At 38.2% G+C, this 16,893-nt stretch overlaps 1 protein-coding gene across 1 annotated transcript in view; it reads right to left on the reverse strand.

Moving 5' to 3' along the window:
• Nucleotides 1–7,138: 7,138 nt before the first annotated feature.
• The window catches only part of LOC116554892 (putative chronic lymphocytic leukemia up-regulated protein 1 opposite strand transcript protein), a 52,011-nt gene continuing 42,256 nt past the window's right edge, over nt 7,139–16,893 (reverse strand). The window contains exons 3-4 of the mRNA XM_032283107.1: nt 9,375–9,464; nt 7,139–7,853 (exon numbers count right to left, since the gene is read on the reverse strand). Coding sequence (XP_032138998.1) covers nt 7,690–7,853; nt 9,375–9,464 — 254 coding nt within the window. The 3' untranslated portion in view covers nt 7,139–7,689. The remainder of the gene's footprint in view (nt 7,854–9,374; nt 9,465–16,893) is intronic.

A 16,893-nucleotide genomic window follows, 5' to 3' on the forward strand; every position in this document is an offset into this window, starting at 1 on the left:
CCATCTCAGCCTACTAAGTAGCTGAGACTACAGGTGTGTACCATCATTCCAGGCTAATATTTTGTATTTTGTAGAGATGGGGTTTTGCCAGGTTGCCCAGGCTGGTTTCAAACTTTTGGGTGTTCTGCCCACCTTTGCTTCCCAAAGTGCTGAGATTACAGGCATGAGCCTCAAGTGGCTACTTTTTAGGGTTGAAATTTATATTGACTGCCAACTAGCTTTTCTAGTTAGAATTTGAGATCTGCTAATTAATTTGTATTACCATCCAACTTGTCAACGTTTATTGAAACATAACTGTCTTCACTTTTCTTGTGTGAACATTGTATATACTTTCAGACTAACTTTTGTCTATTACTTAACATCTTATTCTTTAGTAGAGTTAATAGTATTTCTTAACACTTTGGCTTCACAAATGAATAGTAATCTGTTTGTGATGGCTACCTCTTTTTTTCCCCCTTGGCCTGTCACAGGCTTTATGGATAAAAATTAGCATGGCTGGGCAAAAACAGTGAAAGAAACACAGTTACCTAGGAAAGTTGGGGAAGGGGAAATCAGTATAATTCAAAATACCACATTTATTGAACACTGTTGGAATGTATGTCCTGTTGGAAATGTAAAAGTGATATATGCTGTCTTCCTTGGTCTCAGACTTTTAGGATCTAGTTGAAGGAACTGGACTTATACTCAAAATACAATTCAACAACATTATAAGCTAGAAAATCCATGAGCTAAAGTCTTTGGCAAAGACATCAGGTAATATGAGGAGTCAGGAAAAGGAGACATTACTGTGGGCTGGAATGGTCTGGGAACATGAGATGGGGGAATTAGTTTGTTACTGGGGAAAGAATGAGATTCAAAGAGATGAAAAAAAAAAGAGAGAAGTAAGAAAAGAAATAAGGAAAAACAGGTTGCCCGAAAGAACAAGAAAGAAGAGAGGAAGGTGAGCAGTGGATTTTGCCCTAGGGAGGGTAATATAACTAGAGGTAGCAGTTTCTAACAGGCCATGATAAGTCAGATACACTTTAGCCCTCACTGGTATGTGCAGAAATTCAAATTTGGAAATTCAAGCCTACATGACAGTAAATATATGTTTGGGAAAAAAAATAGCCAATAAACATTTACATCAGCTCTTTTTCCTAAAGAGAAATCTTTCCATGCTATGAAATATTTGTCACAATTCTGGTTTCAGAATACTTGCTCTACTTTTCCAAGCCACAAGAGGAAACATTTTCTCTGCCAACACTCTCTGACCTTAACCAGTTTCTCCACTACGTCTACTCCTAACCTCTCTTTAGAGCTCTGTGTATCTCGTCTTTATGTAAACCTCCTAGATGATAGGCTTGCAGAGATATTCAGGCAACTCAGCATCTACTTTTTCATGCACTTTCCCAGGAAAAACATTTCTAGCAGGAGACTGGGAATAGAAATGGACTCTTCCCCAGTCTCTGCTGGATTCTGATTGTGGTCATTCTACCTATAAAAAGTGTAAAGGTCATAAACAAATTATTTTGTTTCCTTGGGGCCCCTAAAAATTTTAAGGTTTCTTACAGACAATGATGACTTTAAATAAATAAATATGAAATTAAAAAAATAAAAAATTTCAAGGTCTTTGTATCAGCACAGAAGATTGAGCTTGATTTTTCAACACATTCAGGTTTCTTATGAGTTTTATTAAGATAAATTTCCTCCAGCGTTCAGAAACTCATATGTTACAGACTAAAAAATAAAGCAGAAAATTTGTGTATCTGGATAAAAAGGAGAACAGGGTTCTGTCTCATTCTGGAAAGTCACTAAGAGTGTAATAATACCATTAATTATAAAATGTTATCATTAGTTAATTATTAGATATGTTTTTTATGCCAGCCACATAATATATACCTCTATATGTACCAACTAGATTTCTAGATGTAAATGTGAGGGAATTATAATAGTATCCACCTCATATGATTGCTGGATGATTTTAACTAGCTATTATCTCAAAAACTTGGTGCAGAAAGCAGAAACTTTTAGTTATCAAGATTCTTATTACTCCACTATTTGAACAAAACAGTGATGTGCTAAGAAACCCCAATAATATTTTGATACGTCAAAACCTTCTGGCATTAGATGTTTCTAATCTAGTATATTCATATTAGTTTTTAATGTTTAGATTATCTACATTCAGTAGTAAATGTGTTTCTAAACGCGGGATGCATTTTTAACTAAATGTGTTTTGTACCACATTTTGACAACTTTTGTTTTGACTACGATTCAGCTTATAAGAAAATAAAATAATGCATCTTCTCTCCACTGTTAATAATGTTAATGAAAAGTTGACCTATGGAAAAAAATACTAATTTATACACATTCTCATTGTTTTCCTCACTAAGGACATTAACACTTGATTATTCTGTAACAAAGAATTATCATGGAATGAGAGTTTCATACAAATACTTTTGGTCAATACAATGTGCTTGATTTTACCTAGATGACTTTTCTTTTCTTCTTTTTTTTTTTTTTCGAGACAGGGTCTTGCTATGTTACCCAGGCTAGCCTCAAACCCCTGGCCTCCTGGCTTCAAGTGATCCTCCCACCTCAGCCTCCCAAAGTGCTGGTATTACAGGTGTGAGTCACTGCTTCCTGCCTCACTTAGATGGCTTTCTTAGTGAATTATTTAACCTGGTTCTAAAGCTTTTTGACAATACTCTCAAATATTTATGGATTTTATAACATAATAATTTAGGAATTATATAGTTATAAATTTTATAAATGATTTTGTGGTATTGCCACAGATCATCACCATTATACAGGAGGTATAGCATAACCATGGTTTAATATATTTTCATAAACTATGGACCAAACAAAGACTGGTCAGGACCAGGGCACGCATGCATTTTATATGTGTGGTGCCTGTTGGAATATGCCAGACCTCCCATGAAAAAATCAGTAAGTTTATCTTATAGGACCAACGGCCCGACATTCCTGAAGTCACTACCACACTTTGCACTTATCTCCATGTGGAAATAGATAGCCACTGTTGAATTCTGGTGAGAATAACACCTCTGAAATCTCTCAGCTTCACAACTCTATTACAGCCCTCAGAGAATCTTCTCACATAGCACCAAACAACAACTTTAGGAAGTGATGTTCCTAGAATGAATCAGTTTCTAAAATTAAAAATGAAAACAATGACGAGGAGAGGGGAGGGCCAGGGAAGAAAGGCTGATGCTACTAAAAGACAAAGAACAGTGTAACCTCTTATGAGGATGGTCCAGACACTCAGGAAAATGCAGGAAGAAATAAAAGATATGAGTTTGAACCACACAGTGATGGTTAACTTTATGTGTCAACTTGACTGATCTATGGGACACCAGATAACTTGTAAAGCACTATATTTGCGTGTGTCTGTGAGGGTGTTTTGTGAAGAGATCAACACTTTAATCAGTCGACTGAGTAAAGCAGATAGTCCTCACCAATGTGGGTACACATTGTCCAATCTGTTGAGTGCCTGGATAGAACAAAAAAGGCAGAAGAAGGGTGACTTCCCTTCTTTTCTTAAGCTGGGACATCTATCCTTTCCCACCCTCAGAAATGAGAGGTTTGGATTCTTGGGGCCTTCGGACTCTAGGACTGACACCAGTGGCCATCTCTGGTTTCAGGCCTTTGGCCCCAGATTGTAAGTTACATCAGCTTCCTTGGTTCTCAGGCTTTAAGACTCAGGCTAAAATACACCAACAGCTTCCTTTGTTCTACAGCTTAGGGTCAGCAAATCATGAAACCTTCTGCCTCCATGATCATGTAAGTCAATTCCCATGATAAATCTGTGCTTATACATCTGTATCTTTCCTTTTGGTTCTACTTCTCCAAAGAACTTTAATGTACCTGCTGTATAACCTAGCCCATAATAATGATAACCTCATGCAGATTTCCTAGTGAAGTTATCTGTGAATAAGATGATGGTATTCTCAGAATCTGGGGGGTATGAGCTAGAGTGATCAACCACTGCAGTGAGCCTGGGATTGAGGAGATTTCTGGAATGTGGAATATTTGGTGTCAAAACCAAGAAATAATACAGCCATATGGAAAACAAATAGAACTACCATATGATTCAGCAATCCAACCACTGGGAATTTACCAAAGGAAAGGAAACCAGTACATAAAAGAGAATCTGCACTCCCATGTTTACTGCAGCACTGTTCTCAATAGCCAAGATATGGACTCAACCTAGGTGATTGGATGAACGGATAAAGAAAATGTGGAATATATACACCATGAAATACTATTCAGCTCTAAAAAAGAATTAGCCAAAGAAGTGGCTTGTGCCTGTCATCTCAGCTCTGGGAGGCTGAGGTGGGAGGATCCCTTGAGGCCAGAAGTTTGAGACCAGCCTGGGCTACATAATAAGACTCGGTCTCTAAAAAAATAAAAAATAAATAGGCCTCTTAAAAAATAAAATAAAATCCTGTCATTCACGGCAACATAGATGGGACTGGAAGACATTCAGTGAATTTAGCCAGGAACAGCAAGTTAAACACCACATATTCTCACTCATATGTGGAAGCTAAAAAATGTTGATCTCATAGAAGTAAGAAGTAGAACAGAGGACACTAGAAGCTAGAGAAGATAGGAAGAAGGAAGGGAAAGGGAAAGATTTGTTAACAGATACAAAAACAAAACTACAGTTAGGGGAATAAATTCTAGCATCCCGTAGCACTATGGGATGACTGTAGTTAATAATAATACATTAATTAGTCTCAAATAGCTAGAAGGAGGATATTGAATATTCCCACCACAAGAAAATGACAATGTGTGAGATGATGGATATGGTAATTTTCCTGATCTCATCGCTCTACGTTGTATGTTTCAACACATCACTATGCACCCCACAAATGCGTACCATTTTTACTTGTCCACTTAAAAAAGATAATAAATTTAAAAATAAAATAAAAACTAAATTAGTGTTCTCAGGGGGAAAAAAAGAAACAGGACGGTCCCAGGCAAAACTGGATGAACTGGTCACCTTATGTGCATCTGCCCCACCTAGATGGCTGCTCAAAGTTTCCCAGGCTCCCCATAAAGTTGTTCCACTGCTCACTGGAACTTCCCTAGGCAGGTTGGGCAAATGCTAATTTGCAGCAATGGTGAATTTATCACTGACGTTTCTTTAGTTCCTCTCCTTGGCATCTGCTTTTTCTTTACTGTAATGCTGTTTGTTGAAATACACAACATTCTTTTTCTTCCCTCGAGCTACTCAGGGTGACCTTTCTTTTCACATTTTCCCAAGCCACTTCCATTATGTCAGAATAAAACAGTCCTGTGTGGCCATTGCTCATGACCTTGTTTCCTGCCATGTGAAGATAAGATCGGCTGCTCTTTCTTCTCCTCCTTCTTCTTTTTTTTTTTAGAGACAGGATCTCTTTCATGGTTGTAGCTTGTAGCAGCCTCAAACTCCTGGGCTTCTCTCACCCAGCCTCCTGAGTAGCTGGGACTACAGGTACACACCACCATGCCCTACTAATCATTCGTATGCATGTTGTTCTAGAGATAGGGTGTTGCTCTGTCACCCATGCTGAAGATCAGCTGCTCTTTCTAATATGTGGTTAGATAAGAATATCTATCTCTCAGGTGATAAAATACTACTTGGAATAAAGATGTCTTTAAAGTAATCCCAGAGAAGAAAACATTTTTATAGTATGACAGGCAGAGAAAAGAGAATATTTGTTAAGGCAAGACTTTCACCACTCCCAGTACAATAATCTGTTTGTTACCTACATACCTTACATAGGCTGGCACTGCTAGGGGTACAAAGTAGATGCCAAATTTCACAATGGTTAGATTCATTTTTAGAAAGCCACTGGATCAAACCTTTGTGCAAATTTCCAGCTTTTTTCCATACCAAATATGTGTCCATGATAAAAGGATCTCAAGAGCATAATTGTCAAGAAAGTCCGTGTCTGTGAGAATTTTAATGTCTTTAATGAAATCTGTTCCCATCATTACTCAAGATATTGTAAAAAGAGTATTCCACACAGACTAAGCACCCAATAATCATTGATTGACCAAAGAATGGTCATTATCTAATGCACCACAATCATTTATGCAAAGGGCCCACAGGAATCAGTATAATTCCATAGGCATCCTTTTCTTTTCCTTTGAGAAAGAAACAGATAGTGTTTTGTATTAGGTTTCTTGTGTGTGTCATGAGGGGGAAAGATATGAAAAGAAACTTGATCAGAGCATAAATGTGGGCCCAGGGTATAGGAAAGAATGAGGGCATAAAGGAAGAAAACATAAATTATAGACAGGCAAATCAAACCTATTAAAACTGATAATTTTTTTTTTTTTTTTTTTTTTTTTTGAGACAGAGTCTTGCTCTGTTGCTCAGGCTGGAGTGCAGTGTCCCGATCTCGGCTCACCGCAACCTCCTTTTCCTGGGTTCAAGCGATTCTCTTGCCTCAGCCTCCTGAGGAACTGGGATTACAGGCACACGCCACCATGCCCAGCTAATTTTTGTATTTTTAGTAGAGACGGGGTTTCACTGTGTTGGTCAGGCTGGTCTCAAACTCCTGACCTCGTGATCCACCTTCCTTTGCCTCCCAAAGTGCTTGGATTATAGGCATGAGCCACCATGCCTGGCCAAAAACTGATAATTTTTTAACACTAAAAATGTACATTCATTTGAACAAAAAGATTCTATAAAGCAAGGTTTTGTTGTTCTTGGCAGCACTACCATGCCCAAACTGCCTTAGGAGATGAATATCAGAGTCAAATTTAAAAGCACCTGAAATTTAAAATAAAAACCAATTTACTTTGTATTTAAGAAAAGCAAGCAGATGGGCCTGCTAATAATGTCAAAGTCTAGTTTGCAAAGAGAAAAACAAATCTGGAATCCAAAGTCAAATGAGTTCAAAATAAAAAGCAAACCAATAAATAAAAACAAACATAGACAGAAGTTACTCCCAATTCCCTCAACCTGTGAAATCCTGGAACTTCTCTTTCTCCCTTTCTTTTTCTCTTACCTGGAAGAGGAGCAGGGTGAACACATCAGGGGTTGTCAGTTCCACAGATGGCGCCACATTCGTAAACCACAAACTCCAGGAGAATGTAGGAAGCTTAGTCAAAGCCAAAGTTCTCTTTGGATCCTCCACATGGGCTTCAAGACAAAAAAAAAAAAAAAAAAAAAGAGTTAGCTTGAGAATATTATTATATCCATTAGTTTGAACCACACAAAATTGCAGTTTTTATAGGTAAAACGAATGCATGTTGGCAATTTCAAATGATTAACCCTAATACATTATGCTTTTGAATATAGAAATGTTCAGATCTTAAACATACGCAGTTAAATACAAAATCAGGTATATACCTGCTTCTATAATTAAAGCAAAGAGACTTTCCTTTGGTCACCACTCCTTCTGACATAAGGTATGGACCAGGTTCAGGAGCCCGGAAAGTCTTGTCTGGGTCATTTCTCCACCTCTCACTTGTCCTGCTGTCTTGGTTGGTCATTGTGTTCTGAACTGTCTCATAAAACACCTGCTATGACTCCACTTTCTCCTAATGGGGTGGCTTTCCATCCTTGGCACTTCATTGGCCTTATTGGTATGCTTTATACACTGGTTCTCATTTCCAAACTGCATTATTATTGTAATGATTCCTGCTGCTCCCCCATATTTACCATCTTTCTCCTGATCTCTTTCACCTGTACATTTCCTACACTGTCTCCTGTGCTTCCTTTACCCCATAATCATTGCCCAAGTGTGTCCTCTTTCTTCTCCTTGGGACATTTCCTTTGCCTGCTCTCACGTATGCAGAGATGGCTTTTGGTTTTCCTTCTGAAATCTCATAATTTGGAGGCAAACTTGTTAGTAAGGCCACTCAGAAACCTCGTCACTATCTTTCTCATTTTCTAATTTCTAGAAATAAGATCCAAAGAACTCACTGCCTCAGCACTTTCAGTTCAGGCTGAACTAGGTTGATCAAACTGAACTTCTGAGTGCTGATCAAAACCTGTAAAACCAAGTAGACAGACCATCTACAAATCTTCACTGTTAATACCATAAAGAATGAGAAGGTCACCGATTGGTAAGACCATATGTGCAATAATTAAATTTATGTATCAACTTGGCTAGGCTAAAAAATGACCAGATAGCTGGTAAAACATTATTCTGGGTGTCTATAAGAGTGTTTTGGGAAGGCATCAGCATTTGAATTCGTGAACTTAGTAAAGCAGTTGGCTCTCACCAATAAGGGCAGGCATCATCCAATCTGTTGAAGGCCCGAATAAAACAAAAAGGTAGAGGAAGGGAAAATTTGCTTCTTTTCTTCTTGATCTAGGATATCATCTTCTCCTGCCCTTGGACTTCAGCGTTCCTGGTTCGTGGGCCTTCAGACTTAAACCAGGATTGACACCTTCAGCTTCCCTGGTTCTCAGTTCTTTGGACTTGGACTGAATTACACTGCCAGCTTTCCCGGTTCTTTAGCTTGCAGATGGCAGATCATGGGACTTCTTGCCCTCCACAATTGTGTGAATCAATTTCCATTTTATTTACATAGCCAGTCGTGCATTGCTTAACAATGGAGATATGTTCTGAGAAATGCATTGTTAAGTGATTTCATCATTGTGCTAACATCATAGAGTGTAATTAGACAAACCTAGACAGTATAGACTATGACACACCTAGGCTACATGGCGTAGCCTGTAACATAATGATAAGTATGTATGTATTTAAACATATCTAAATGTAGAAAAGGTACAGTAAAAATATGGTATAATCTTATGGGATCACCATCATATATGCAATCCTTTGTAGACTGAAATGTCATTGTGTGGTGCATGACTGTATATGCACACACACACGCACACACACACACACACACACACACACACACACACACACAAAGACATCCTATTGGTTCTGTTTGTCTGAAGCGCCCTAATACAATATGCTATACATTGATGATACTGACTCTAGTTCAAAATTCATGGTTTTGATGAAACATATAAGGAGATGGGGCATAGGTGTGTGTCCTGATGATGAATGGGTGGGAGGCGTCATTTGGGACAAACCCAGGGCATCAGCTTGTAGGTATCAAGAGCTCAACAAGAGTGCTTTAGGCCTGGTGCGGTGGCTCACGCCTGTAATCCTAGCACTTTGGGAGGCTGAGGTGGGTGGATCACCTGAGGTCAGGAGTTCAAGACCAGCCTGGCCATCATGGTGAAACCCCATCTTAAAAAAACAAAACAAAACAAAACAAGAGCACTTTATAGTAAAGACCACCACAAAACCTCTCAGAAGTTATGAAAACTGTTTCTATTAAAAGTTTTTTCATGACAGATGACACTTATGGATAAAACAGGGATTAGCAGGATTCTTCAAATACTTTTGAACACTGACCTTCATTTCTACCAGGCAGTGGGGTCCCAAGTACAGGGCTGTGGGAAGTGCTAGTCTGGGAAATATTAGGCTTCACTGTCTGTAGAGAATCTGAAAAAAATAATAGAGTCAACTGAAATGCAGTTTGGTGTCATTCTTACCATGCCTCATAATTCTAAATCATACCAGTGTTCAAATACTCTTCCCTGTAAAAACCTTTCCTTGGTTTGCATTCTAAATAATTGCTGTAGTCACCAGTGAGCTTTTAAATATATAAATCGTTTCAAGTTTGCACATTTTTATTACCTGTTCCCTAACAAACGTTTAATCAGATGTGAAAATTGTTATGGAAAACATCCAGGTAGACAGTCCTTGACTCTTAAGGACTCAGGTACATACTTAGGGTAGTTCATGGCCCTAGTCTCTGGGGTACCACATATTTCTTCTTCAAATCACAGATTCAAAATCAAGAATGATAACACAGTGATTGTATAGACAAAATAACCAAAACTGCTTTGCTTCTGTCATTCTCTGGGAATACTTAGGGTTTTTACTTGTGTTTAAAATTTTAAACAGTAAAACAGAGCGTGAACTTCATGCTGTAATATTTTTGGCTTTTTAGACACAAATTTTAAGTACATAAAATATTTTTACAAGACTCAGTAACATCATTAAAATTACAGTTTTCTTCTTTTTAAAATTGGTATTTGTTTTAAAACTAAAGAGCAAATCATCAAGAAAGGCATAATTATTACTGATTATTACAGGATTATTACCAAAAAAGAAATGTATGGATACAGGAGGAAGGGGTTAACAAATGATCCAGTGTGGGTACTGAAAACACCAATAAGCCACAGCTTCCAGGGAGTGCCTAAGACAGAGCTGGCTCAGGGTGCTGGGTCACAGCATGTAAGGAAAACTCTGGGCTACATGCCACCACCATCAGGTGTCCAGATAGATAACCCCATAGCCCCATGGGAAAAACACAATCTTTAATTACGATATAGCTGACACCGTTCAAAGCACTACGCTAAGTCCTTTATGTGAATTAATTTTTGTAAAATTTATTTTTCACAAATAACCCAAATATGTTTACCATTATTATCCTACTTTACAGAAGGAGAAACTGAAGCTCCTAAAGTTTAACTATCTAACCCAGTTAAAACTGCTAGTCACCCTAGGCTATTAACTCAGGCAGTCTAACTCAGATATCATAATATTATGCTGCTGTCTCCAGCTTTGACTGTGTCTGAATTACAGCGTCATGCTATCTAACTAAAAAGCTAAGGGAATTAAAATGAGCCATAGAGCTCAATTTCATAAAAGGAAAGAAAATATTGGGGTAAAGTGATAATGCAGAGTTTAAAATATTTTTGTAAAAGTGCCAGAGATTATTACCAGTGTGATCCCCTCCCCCCCCCAAAAAAAAAGAGAAATAGAGATATCAGAGGAAGGAAATGAAGGAGGGGAGACTAAATTCTGTTTTAGCATTCAGATTCCACAAATCACATTTCTTTGTTACCAACTAAGGAAAAGTAACACTTGATCTAACATTTCATTGCAGTTAGTTAAAAGATGCTAGAAAAACTATGTATCAGTTGGTTTGCTCTAACTTCTTCAGGAATAGAGATAAGTGACAAAAAGATCAGAGAAGAGAATGGAAACTATCAGAAAAATACAAAATTGGAGTAGGATATTTTGGTTTAAGGTACAATTTGTTACTGTGATGTTAAGTATCTTGCTACTTCTAAGTTTGGTCCCTGGAATAGCAGCATCAGAATTTGCTGGGGGCTCACTAAAAATGTAGAATCCCAGGTCCCACCCCAGACTTACTGAATCAGAATCTATATACTGATGAGATGCCTCAGGATTTGTATGTACAGTAGAGTTGGAGAAGTTCCGCTGTAGCCTGTGACTGTTTTCCGTAACTTGGCATTTCCAAGTTTTCCCAAAGAGAAAACCCAAGCCTTAGCTTCTGGCAGACTATGTGTTTCTCTTTTACTTACTAGCTGCATGACTCATGAGCAAGGAACTCAATCTTTATGTGCCTCAGTTTCCTCATCTGTAAAATAGGGACTATAATTATCATCTCCCAGACTTGTTTTGAGGACGTTCAATAAATGCTCCTTTCATTTCTCTATTCACGGACCTGTCTCAGACAATTCTGCTACCAGCCTTTGCGCTATTGTCTAAACTTAGTAATTGGGTGTTATTTAGAGACTATACTCTGAAATAAATAAGCTGATTATCTATTTTCTCAAAACAGCAGAATACGATTTAGGAAATTATCTCTTAAGATATTATTGTACACTTCTATATTCTCCTACTTTGAGTTGATGTGTGAGCAATATGTCACTTTCATAAAGCCAAGTATACATTATGGACAGATAGGTAAAAAACTTATTATTTATTCCAGGCTTTTGTCCAGGAGTTTTAAATTTCAACTTTTATGCATATGTTGATAATGTAAAACAAATTCAATACGATAGTGTTCAGTACAGTATTTAAGCCTCTGTACTTAAATATATACCTTGTGCCAATGAGGTTACATGAAAACCAAATTTGTGTGAGATATTGCAGAATAAAGTAAATTAATCTTTATGTTATCCACAAATTGAAATGCATTTCAAAAACTGTGTGTGTGTGCGTGTGTGTGTGTGTGTGTGTGTGTGTGAGAGAGAGAGAGAGAGAGAGAGAGAAAGAGAGAGAGAGACGCTTTGGTTGCCTCCATCAACTGGCTGCTATGATTAATAAGAGTAAGTTTTTTAAAGAAAATGAGATCGTTAAAAAAGCCCTCTTTATGCCCATCTTTTATCAGGGGCAAAAAGGAAAGAGACAAAACAGCATGAAATGATGAGACCAAGTGATGAAAATTCATTCACAATGATTACTTTCAAGAGTAATTTCTCTTGGGTAATTCAGCAGCCTGTTACTATGGCCCTCTAGAGTGATAGCTAATGTAAATGAAGCCACTAAAAGTGGATTATCCTGACAAGAATATACTCAACCAATAATGCAACAGAAATCCATTCAAAGCTTTTGGGAAAAATTCAAAAGAAGAAATATTCTTTTTCTTTTTCTTTTTTTTTTTAAATTAATGACCTATGATGCATTTCTTCCCTGAAAGATGCACTTATTCCTGAAAGCAAATTTTAATAAATGAGATGCATTACTTCCTTTCTTCTTTTTTTTAACAAGCAGCAAGCATTTAAAAATATCCAGCCAGGATGAAATAGAAATCCACCTGACTTATCAATATTTTTGCTTGGTCCCAGGGACTCAGATTCTAAGCCAAATTCTTTGAGTGATCTTGGAAAATGTCTCAAATTATTTTTGCCAATTTTTCTTATCTTGGAAAAAAATGTTTCGTGAATGGGTGTCAAGGGATCCAAAATTGATTAATTTTAGAAACCATTCTTGCAGATGTGTATGGTACCCTAAAAATTTTGTTAGAATAAATAAGTACTGTGTGGTGTAAAAAATTCTTAAAGGACACCCTCTTTTACAAGCTCACAAAAACAACCTTTGGAATACCCTCACTAAATAGCTGTTGTTTTTTGCTTTCTATATACCTACATCTTGGCTATTATACAAAGATTGTTTTACTACCAGGTGTGGTGGCTCACACTTGTAATCCCAGTACTTTTGGAGGCCAAGGTGGGTGGATCACCTGAGGTCAGGAGTTTGAGATCAGCCTGGCCTACATGGTAAAACCCAGTCTTTAATAAAGATACAAAAATTAGCCAAGTGTGGTGATGGGCACCTGTAGTCCCAGCTACTTGGGAGGCTGAGGCAGGAGAATTGCTTGAACCGGGGAGGCAGAGGTTGTAGTGAGCTGAGATCATGCCACTGCACTCCAGTCTAGGCAACAAAGCAAGACTCCCTCTCAAAAAAAAAAAAAAAATGAGTTGTTTTCCAACAGCTATTCCCACCCCTCTGTGTGGAAATATTCACCCAGTCAATTGGCTTCCTAGTTTGGGTAACGGCCCTCTGGGCAGGACTGGAGTGGGGAACACAGAGGAGCAGCTGCAAACTATGTTTAGAAGCATGTCTGGGGAATGTCATGCAAGAGAAGACATATTTAAAGGTAGGCTTTGCATGAACGGAAGAGGAGGGTAATTCTATGTAGAGCAGAGCTTCTGATTTGGAGTGAGAGAAGCAGAAGTGGGAAAGCAAGAAAAATTATGCTTTCATCAGCCAAATTTGCAGGTAGGAGGATTAGCTAAGAAAAAGGAAGTCATCTTGGCTGAGGTTCATGAAACCAGGTTTTAAAAAAAGTGGACTAGATTAATTTCATTCAAGACAGGAAGAGGAGCCATGAGAGATAATCCAGAAATCATTGGAATTTGATGGTAAAAGGTATTTTGGGACTATCCCATTTGAAATGAGAAGATACCTGACATTCTTTAAATTCCTTTCAAGCAAAGGATTAAACTTAACCCTGAGTTGACTCAGAAAACCATAAAAAGTATTGTTGCTGTGCTCAAACTTTTAGCTAATTCATTCTCACTTCTTATTCCATGACGAAATGACATAAAGGAGGATTTGTTTGTTTTTTTTCTGGACCCAAGGCAAGAAAGCCACCTGGGCAGAGCTGTTATATTTCCTATGCTGTGGGGAGAAATTGGTTAATTTGCCATGGAAGGCAGCCATTAAGATGTTCCCACATGAGTGAGCCTTCCAGGGTTCCCGGATTCTGCATCCTCCCCCATTCCCCATTTCCATTGTTGGTGATGACAATGACTCTCTCATCAGCCTCATGAAGTTCTCTCTCATTTATTAAAGTTTTCTTTCAGGAAAAATTTTGAAAATGTGTCCAGTAATGCCTCATTGGCCCCTTATCCTAAAGGCTTAAAGTGGAGGAAGAAAGCTAAACTGAAAAATTTTGCAAATCATGAGCCAAAAATGTATTAACAGCAAGATCTATCATTTATTGACTACCTAGCATGTGGCAGGCAGTTCCCATTTATTTAGGCAGAGGGAGTTGAGGGGAAGGGAGGTTCACACTTCTTAAAGAGGTGCTGTCTCCTCCTATACAAATCAGGTAAGTCAAGAGAGTAAGGAGTTGTTTTTGTTTGGTTGTATTCAGGGGGTTAGAGTATACCGTAGAAGATCCCAAGAGATCTTGGGATCATTTTAGGGTAAGAAATGCCAATACCTGGCGAAATAGAACCAAATCATGAACATAAGCTAGACAGATGCTGGCAGTGTAGCCTTGTGGTTAAGAGAGCAGACTCTTACCCAGAAACCTGCACTCCATGTCCTCACTCCATATCCTCACTGTGGGGTTCTAATTTCACCCCTGTTTCTTACCAGTGGTAGTCTTAAGGCATTCCTTAAGTTCTTCATGCCTCAATTTGTTCGTCTGTAGAAGGGGTATGATGACAGTAGTGTCTACTTTCTAGGTTTACGGTGAGCATTTAGTGAGTTAATATCGTATTTGTAAAGTGCTTAAAATGCTGCTCCAAAAGAGTCTGTTCAATTAAACACTTAAGAACTGATTCACTCCCATCTAAACTGACAGCTCTCAATAAGTGGAAATGATCAAGCATAGGCCCTGGAATATAAGCAGGTCTCCATGAAGGCAAAAAATGTTTATTTCTTTTGTTTAGCCCTGTGCCTAGATCAATACCTAGTGATCATGCTTAAGAAAGATTGTGGAATGAATCAGTGAACCTACCAAGGTAGTTACATAAAAGAGTTCTGCATGAGTACATATCTGGACAAAGTGACCTCCAAGGAAATTTCCACTTTTAGATTCTGCGATTTCCTTAAGGAACTACTAAATTGGTATGATACAATATAAAAAATGTGCCTATATGCAGCCATCAAAAACGATGAGTTTGTGTCCTTTGTAGGGACATGGATGAACGTGGAAACCATCATTCTCAGCAAACTGACAGAAGAGCAGAAGATCAAACACCGCATGTTCTGTCTCATAGGCGGGTGTTGAACAATAAGAACACATGGACACAGGGAGGGGAGCACTACACATTGGGTTCAGTTGGGGGGAAATAGGGGAGGGACGGTGGGGGGTAGAGAGTTGGGGAGAGATAGCAAGGGGAGAGATGCCAGGTGTAGGTGATGGGGAGGAAGGCAGCAAATCACACTGCCACGTGTGTACCTATGCAACAATCTTGCATGTACTTCACATGTACCCCAAAACCTAAAATGCAATAAAATAAATAAATGGAAAAAAATGTGCCTATATGATTTGAAACAAACTTATTTTCTTTCCCTCTTTTTCTTCCTTCCTTCCCTCCTTTCCTTCCCTCCTTCCCTCCCTCCCTCCCTTTCTTTCTTTCTCACTCTTTCTTTCTCTTTCTTTCTTTCCTCTTTCTCTCTTTCTCTTTTTTTCTTTTTCTTTCTTTCCTTCTTTCCTCCCTTTAAGCAGAACATGTCTATTAAATGAATGCCTTTTTCTAGTTAAAAGGTTAAACAGGAAAGTGAAGCACAATTATCAAGGGTCTCCAGTCATCTCCACATGTTTCTAATCATTATCTTCTTTTACAGTCTCATATCTCCAGGCCTTTCATTGGGTCAGGTTGGTATTTCGCTGCCCTTTATGTGTGTGACAAGTGAAAATAGGGAAAGAAAAAAAACTCAAGTGAAGGAAATGAGAATCTGAACAGAAGTTCCAGGGGGTTTCAGCTGCTTCCCATGTCACCTGCCTCATCAGGCCCCAGCATCCATCTCCTTGCTCATCTTACACCCTGTGTGCATGACAGGCCCACCACTCCTTTATCCGAGCAAAGGCTTTCCCACACTTCCGGTTCACCCCCCACTTAGCAGATATAGAAGAATATCTGCACAGATGACTTGCCTCACCTGGGAGCTGAGAGGAACTCAGATTCCATTACTATCGAACCAAGGACAGATCTCCCAGTAACAATGACAGAAAAGACTAACTGCCCTGAAAATCTCCTTTCCAAAACAGTTCTCCTCATTCTCCCAAGAAACTAGAATGTGGCTGCTCACCTCTCCAAGGACCTGAAAATAATTGACCATTTCAGCTATTTAAATCAACTTTAAAAAATCCAACTCCCAAAATATTAAACCATTTTGGTTGGAATGATAAAATAACTTGCTGACAGTTGCCCCGACTATTTGCAGAAATGGAAAAAAAATACTTCTAATCAGGTCAAATCACTCTACCTTTGGGATTCTAAATTTACTCATATTCTCAAAGAAATGTATTCACTCATAGTGGGCAAAATAGGATTATTCATTTAGCTCAATAAGCAACCATAAGTTTTTTCTTCAAATCTTGACATTTAATCAATCAGAAATGGATTTTAGAAAACTGTTTCCTATGAAACCATCTCTGCCTGCAGGATTTTTCTTTTATAATCCAGACTATAGAAAGAAATTCACAACCTGGACTTTCACCTCCATTGTTCAGAGTTTCACTGACCAATTCCCACCTCTGTCTGGCACCTAAAGAAGTTTTTTCCTCTGTTTTCTCTTCACATGCCTCAGCAGTTACAAATGGTTTTTATTATTAAGCATCTTTTATTTTGTGGACTCTAATTATATGATC

Source organism: Sapajus apella, unplaced genomic scaffold (genome assembly GCF_009761245.1).
Source record: "Sapajus apella isolate SASKATOON/1434 unplaced genomic scaffold, GSC_monkey_1.0 scaffold2, whole genome shotgun sequence".
NCBI classification, from domain to species: Eukaryota; Metazoa; Chordata; class Mammalia; order Primates; family Cebidae; genus Sapajus; species Sapajus apella.